We start from the raw sequence: 8,068 nt of genomic DNA on the forward strand, positions 1-8,068 counted from the left end.
AGGCTATATTTAGGATTGTGCCAGGCGGTGTAGTTTTTATATTTTGATCCTGACCAACAGTCGGGGAGAGACTGAAGTCATTGTCTCTCTTTATTTTTCATTTGGTTTGTGCTTCTACTAATCCAACAACAACCCTGTCTCAAGTAGGAATGTATAACACAACTGACTTCAATAATATTTTAAAACAGTTAATCAAGTAGTCCAATAAACCTAGACTAGTTTACTGGTTTTGCAACCAGTTAATCAAGTAGCCCAGTAAATATCCTGAAGATGTCTGTAACAGATTCATACTGGAATGAAACACTGACATCTTTAATTAAATATAATGTGCAGTACAATGTATAAATATGTGCCGAAATGAGCAGAAATAATACAAACTAAATGACATGATTCATTAAGATTAAGTGGTCCTAAAACATAAAAATTCACTTTGGTATTGTTGTTCACAGTCAAAAACGACTGAACCTGAACTGAGAAAAAAAATTCTGCAACTAAACAAAGTCTTACTGAAAGCTCATTGTTTGAGATGCCAGTGTCACGTTTGAGACATAACTTATGGCTCTCATTCACTGAAATAAAATGAATGTACTACATTCATTCTCATATTCACAAAAGATTTTATTTTGCCAGTAAATGTTCTCCTAAACAGCAATTTTTGACTTAAAAGCTATTCACAAAATGGCTGAGACAAACCTTTACTATAGATTATAGAGACATTTTAAGCTAAGAGTAAAGCTGTGGTCAAACTACACTCCAAAAAATGATTTTGCTGCTTGTTCAAACTACATGTTTAAAATTTGTTTTTTTGACACAACTTAATTTTTTGTATTCAATCAACATAAATTGGTTAAGTTAACTGGATCGGTTTGTGTTGGGACAATATGAATGAATTTTGTGGAACAGTCTATAGTTTGAGCATGCAAAATTCTGGGCGGGATAAAACCAGATGATGCACTGATAAACCCAGCATTTGCTCCATATTTTACATTTCTGTACAGAGAGGTTAGGTTTTGATCTTCTGTTTGTCTCACACATTCACGTGATGCAAATTTGTTTACCGAGCTTGAACTTCGGAATGCAGCGATATGCAAAACTTATCGTAACAATGAAAGTCAATGGAGTGAAATGTGCAGTGTGACCACGTCTTAAGGGCTGCTGTGTTGAACTACATTCACAGCGTTTGGCTGATAGGGAGGGGAGGAGTCCATGTCAGAGATTTATTTATGAAAAGTCTGTAGAGCGTAATATTATGTTGATATTCAAATAAAGATTTTAAAATGCAGGCCAAGTCAAGAAATGAATTCCTTAAATGTTCCTTAATATTTCAGCCATTTTATAGATTTTCTTGCAATGGTACAATTGTTTTCATAGAAATGCTTTTTGTTTTTTTGAGTTTTCAAAAGAAAATACATTTCTAACTTGCATAATCTCTCATACAGAAAAAGCCTTACAGATCTTGCATATGCTTTGTATTTCTTCCCTTTAACAACAACAGCTATAAACAGTAAAACATGGGGAGCTACAAATCCTTCAAAAGATTTCTTTTAAAGAAGAAACGATACATATTTAGACACATAATATTACATTTAAATATTCATTAATAAGGGATTTATGAAACAAATAGTCCTCACTGTAGATTAGGTCACAAAACTGGATGAATTTGAGTTAATAAAGCGTTTATTAACGTACATGGTAACCATTACTATACACCTGAAAATACGATATATAAATCTATATACACAAAGATATATAAATTTGAATAGTTTATTAATCATTTACTTACACATTCTGAATGATCTTAAAAACTCATCGACTACTCTTAAATAACTGGCTTGTAAATAATGCATTACTTTATTTAGTAATGAAAAATAAATCACTCTCAAATTATGAAAATACAATTATTAAGCACATTATAAATGTATTCAGAAGTCAAGGATAGAGCATACGTAGCTGTATTTATAAACTGCTTACTAATGTTTATTAATGTAGAGTTGATGCTTAACAAATAATGAATTCACTATATGCAAATGCTTAGTTATTCATAATGTGTAGTTATTATAAAGTGTTACCAACAAATCTAATAAATGTTGTTTAACAGAAGAAAGCAACTTATAAAGGTTTAAAACAAGTAAAGGCTGAGTAAATGATGTTCATTTTTGGGTGAACTATCCCTTTAAGACGTTTTGTGAATACAGCCCCAGGTCATCCAGTTCAACGTTAGTATTGCTAGAGCTGTTCCAAACACTGTTGATGAACACAAGCTGTTTTTCTGAGAGATGTAATGTGTTGCTGCTTTCTTTGTGTCTCAGTGATTTTCTAAGAGCTCCTCATCCTCACGGTTAGTCCAGATCTCCTCGCTCCCATGTCCCTGCGCATGAACTCAAGACACTCCGGCTCTTTTGCATTTGGTTGTTCACTTAAACCCTACCGAGGGAGGAAGTGCTCATCTTTTGAGAGAGTGACAGGATGATTTGACTCTCCTCCTCCTCCTGCTCTGTTGTCATTGTGAATCTGAAGCGGCAGCTGGAGCACAAAGTATGCAAAATAATATGCAAATACGCACTGAAATTAACGCTTAAGTCAGCAGAAAGAAGTTTTAACGACAGCAGAAATTAAGGTCAAAGGGACGAAACGGAACACTGATGTCACAACTCGCTGACTGCCGTTCACTTTTTTTAACGGACGTATATAATAACAATAAGATCGACATTATCATGGACCTGAAAATCCACTCAATGTGAACAGCGAGTTATTTTTAGGTTGAACTTGAATTCTTTACACAAAAATGTCTTTTTCTGTTTGTATTTTTCTTCCCTTTTCTGGTTTGTGATGGAGGATTTTGTGCTGCCTTGGCATTAAAGCTCTGAGGTTGTTTTTATGGGATGTTTTTGTGTGTGTTATGTTTATATGCCGTTTTGTTTGGATGCTCCATATGCAACACAGCTGTGATCACAACTGAATGAGCTTTTGAAATCCATTACTATTGCTTTCATGCATTTTGTTGATTGATGCTTGTTTGCATGTCTGTTACTGGGAAACTGAATGTTGCACAATCAAAAGAGAACAAGAGTGTTCAAAATCTTTTATTTTATTTTTGTTTATGTGGGTTAAATATATTTTTTCAATCTTTAAACTCACTTTGCACATTCTAAAATAATAAATAAATACAATTATTTACTTGCTACCACAATATGTTGAATACACAGGTCAAAGCCTCAGTGAAATTATTGAAATAATTTCTCTTTTTTTATCACTACATTAAGTTCTGTGCCCTTTTCATTTTAGGAAACAGCTTACCTATTTGTTTAAAACTTGTTATCTGTATGATTTGAGTTTTTTTTAGTCTTCTGTGGTCACCAAGGATGCATTTAGTTGATCTATACAGTACAATTTACTGTAAAAAATTTAATATTGTGGAAAAAAATCTATAATTTAATGTTTTAATATCTAAAGTGCTCGGCATATAAGAGTACACCCTTACAATTCTCCCTTTTAAATTCATATTTTATATAGGATGCTTTACAACAGTGAGTATGTTTACATAGACACCAATGATCCGATTTTAATGCGATTAAGACAATACTCTGATTAAGATTCTACCATGTGAACAGCGATTTTTAATTAATTTAATCTGATTAAGGTCATAATTGAACTAAACAGAAATGGAATTAAGACGTGGAGTATGCCCATTTTAGTTGCATTATTGAAGTGCAGTACAGACATGTAAACGCCTTAATCAAACTATTACCGCCATGAAGGACGTGTCGCTGCATTTTGCAACAGGATAGTCTATACACTGCTGTTTAACACTATTCTCTGCACCTACCAAGACAGTGACACACACACCTGCATTATTAAATTCAGAATTTTTTTCTTTCCATTTGGTGTGTGGTATCAAATTCCATTAAAACAACACTCTTACAGCAGTCCTTACTTCATACCCACATCCAATACCTCAGTTTGTCATGCGGGGGGCATGAATCAAGTGTTCCTGAATGAAAGTGAAACTGCCGGACTAAGTTAAAGTCAAATTAAAAATGAAACACCCGAAATTACATGAAACTCCAGAGGAAACGTCGATAGCCTGCTGATGCAATAATGTTAATCGAATTATGTGTTATAACATGTAAATCGGGATCATGAAAGGAACATTCAAAAAGCAACTCATGTAACCACCTTAATCATATTATTGTCCTATTCAGATTAAGACAAATAATTCGGTTACTTATGTCCATGTAAACGTAGTCTCAACCACTTTCCTGGAGGCCCACCATCTATGCACATTTTACACCTCTCCTTAAATAAACACACCTGGTAACGCATTACAAGTAACGTGAGTCACGTAATAATAATCTTAATTTTTACTAGTTACTTTGAGAAGTATTAAGTAATAATATTGAAGGAAATGATTGAAGGAAGGAGTTGAAGGAAATGTCTGATAATCTTGCTCTTGAAAAATTAGCATATGTAATCAAAGGTAAAGCAGAGACTTAAAAAGTGTGGTCTCCTTTCAGTCGCTTTATAAATGGATCCAATAAAAATTGGATGTCTTTGGAAAGATGACTGTAATTTAAAATTCAAATAATGTTTTATTTTTATTATTATTATATACGCACACACATTGGTCAATTTAAATGTATTTTTTTAGTATTGCATTTTATTTTATTAATGTGGGATATTAGGGGGGAGTACATTTTGAAATATTATACAAGTTAATATTCTGTATTGTTTGCTGGGTTTTGTATAATTAAAATTAATAAAAACAAAGTCAAATAATATTTGGGTTACTTTTTAATTTAGTTAATTCGCTTTTTTTTTTTTATTGCTGATTTTAAATGATCGCAGTCTTGTTGAATCCCGCACACAATGAGAGAATGCAGGAACAGGCAAAAAAAAAAAAGAAGATGGCAGAGTCTTAGATTTTTGCGATAGAAATATTCTCATATTAACGCATGGAAGAAAAGCAAAAGAGGATTATCTGAATAGACACTAATTTTACTTCACTAATAAGACAAAAAGTATAAAAGCAGCAAACACATTGCTTTAAACTTTCATTAATCTATATATACGGCATGTAGAGCTCTGCGGTGAGGAAGGTCTCATAAGATAACATTGTCCTACATTAATTTTTATGTGTGTGGATTTTTTTTAAAGCTAAATGAAGGTTATACAGTGGTTTATTAAATGCCGAGCTCCTCTATTTAAAAAAGGAAGGGGGAAAAAAAACCCTGCAAGTTTTGAAAGAGATTAAACCTCAACCAGGTCGGAAAAAGTAACTCAAAAGTAACGTAAGGCATTACTTACCATAAAAATATGGTAAAAAAAAAGTAAAACAACTAGTTGCTTTTTTGGGGAGTAACTCAATATTGTAATGCATTATTTTCTAAAGTAACTTTCCCCAACACTGGCCATTAGTGTATTTGATTCTTCAGAAATCATCCTAATATGCCAATATGCCAAATTTAGTATATTTATTTTATTTAAAGCATTTGAGCTGTTTATTTTTGAGCACACTGTCGTACTTTTCTCAGAACATTTCAGAAAGTGTAAAAAAAACATCATTTGGTTGAAATAAATACACTGTAAAAGCCAACAATCAACTTTATCAAATCAATTGAGTGTAGTTAACTCAAAATTTACTGAAAGTTAATTCTACTCATTTGAAAAGAGTTTTGAACTCGGTGTTGAAGGTAATGGCTTAATTAAATTCCTTATTAATGCAACGTAAATGGATTAAGTTCACATTACTCATATACATCCGTTTTTTTAAATCAAATGGTTTGTTGCAATCAGTTTCCTCAAATGGTTTGAGTTATTGGCTTTTACAGTACTCCGTTGGTTTGAGTTCTCTTCATTTATTGGGTTTTACTGTGCTCAAATTGCTTCTTTTAGTCAAATGGAGTAAGTTCACAGTACTCATTAGGATTAGTTTTTGAACTTAAATGGTTTGTTGTAATCGGCTTCCACAAGCAGTTTGAGTAACCTTAGGTTTTTGGGTTTTACTGTGTTGAAATGTTTTTAACTTCACTGTTACTGTTGATCAATTTAATGCATTCTTGCTAAATAAAAGTAATAATTTCTTCTTCTTTATTTTTAAAGCCAAAATCAAAATAATCAAAACTCGGCCCAAACTTTTGAATGGTAACCTTCCAAAAAATGTGGACAAGTGATTTCTAAAGGACCAAAAATGTACTTATAGTGTATATCTTCCAATGGTTTTCATTGTATTCCCAATATCTAAATATATAATAAATGGCTTTTATTTTTTACATGCACACTATTGTGGATGTACAGTAAACGAGGGCAATACTCCACACCAAGATTCAAATATTAAGCAATAAAGGCTCATCTTTGTTTTGCTCTGATATCTTGTCTTGTGTATATATATGATGGATATGTTTTCTTCACGTTGTGCACTGACCATCTGATAATGATTAATCTGCAAATATGAGTATCTCAGACTGTAATGCAGGCCGTTTGAGCAGTTCTGCTGTATTGTTGCTGTGTGTCTGGTTGTTTTTTGAGCTGATAATGATAGCGAGGTTATGTGTGCATGCAAGCTTCAATCGTAGATCTAGACTGCCTCTGTTTGTACACCACCAATGTTATTCTCACAAATGGTATCACAATGTTTTTTTTTTATTATTATTATTATTTTATTTTCTTCTGCCGGTGTGTTAGATGTGAGATCATGATGGTCTGATACAGTGAAAAACACCACCAAAATATCTTAGCTTGCGAAGGACTGTGTAGAATTGATGTAGAAATGATCATGTTTTAGCGAGTTTACTAGATCTAGAAGTGCAATAATCTGAAGCTGAAGGACAATATGTAAGACCAAAAAAAACAACAACACATGCATATTTAAAAATAATGTATTCATTTGTACTAGAATGTAAAAATGGACCACAGTATATTTGGATGTTACTGCTCTGAACACAGATTTGATTCTGCCGTCTTTGTTGATGTTGACCAAACTTTGCATATTTGAATTCAACATTTGGTATATTTAATTACGTTTTTGTTTACTTTGTAATGAAAATTGAAATACTGCCCAGTTATTTCAGCAGCAACTGTTACTTTTTGCGGACTATATCATGAGTGGTTTACAATGTTTGTTTTCCTCTAAGCTGCTAAACCTTACTGGACACATGCACACCTGTAAGTACAGTATGTTTGTTTGTAAACAATAAAGGACTGAAAAAAAAGCTTTCTGATGGCCGTCATTTATTTACAGTGCTATCGCTATCCAAATGTATTTTATCAATACATTCAACAAGTTTTCTAAACTCTTCAGGATAAGCTAGCGTTATATTTACAGAGTTTCACTCATTCATTAAACATTCATTAAAATGTAACAAAAAAAATTCTAAACCTTCAGGTTGGATTTTATTTTATTGGTAAACAGACTAAATGTAAATTGGTTAAATGTGTATAGTTTGTGATTTAAAATCAGGGTATTCCACCAAAAGCTGCTTTTGTAACTCTTCTGAAGGTATTGCTATTGTGTTGTGTAAAAATTATGTTACAAAAAGCTCAAAATGACAAGCATTTGTTTATCTGATTGCCATTTTTCTGAAAAAGACAAGAAAATGCTGTAAAGGACTATTGTTTGGCAGAATAAAACATTTACTAACGTATTTCTCTGGAAAAAAAAAAGCTTGTGAAATTGTAATTCTTTTCCCAATATGAGCGCTGTTAAACTGATTTTTTTCTAAAGTGTTTTAATAATAATAAACTAATTTATTTTGTTTTTGCTATGATGAAAGTACATAGTAATAATATAAAAAAGTCGCCTAATTTATGCCTTTAAAGACATGACATGATTTATATGATTAATGTTTCATGTACAGGGTCTTATTGTCTACTCTTATTTTTGCATGTTATTATTATTATTATTATTATGTATATATTCTAGCCTTGATGTAATTTTGACTTCATAAGTCATGATTTTCATAATTGATCTTGTCATTTCTACTTCATAGGCTGTCATTCTACTTTTTAAAGCATGATATTTAGCCCTCACCTGGCGGAAATAGCCGTCTATTAGGGAGGGTCTTATAATTTA

At 32.1% G+C, this 8,068-nt stretch overlaps 1 protein-coding gene across 1 annotated transcript in view; it reads left to right on the forward strand.

Annotated features, from left to right (window-relative positions):
* Nucleotides 1-2,878, forward strand: part of abhd12 (abhydrolase domain containing 12, lysophospholipase) — a 39,163-nt gene extending 36,285 nt beyond the window's left edge. The window contains exon 14 of the mRNA XM_056476778.1: nt 2,310-2,878. Coding sequence (XP_056332753.1) covers nt 2,310-2,343 — 34 coding nt within the window. The 3' untranslated portion in view covers nt 2,344-2,878. The remainder of the gene's footprint in view (nt 1-2,309) is intronic.
* Nucleotides 2,879-8,068: the final 5,190 nt, after the last annotated feature.

This window comes from Danio aesculapii, chromosome 17 (assembly GCF_903798145.1).
Source record: "Danio aesculapii chromosome 17, fDanAes4.1, whole genome shotgun sequence".
In the NCBI taxonomy this organism is placed as follows: Eukaryota; Metazoa; Chordata; class Actinopteri; order Cypriniformes; family Danionidae; genus Danio; species Danio aesculapii.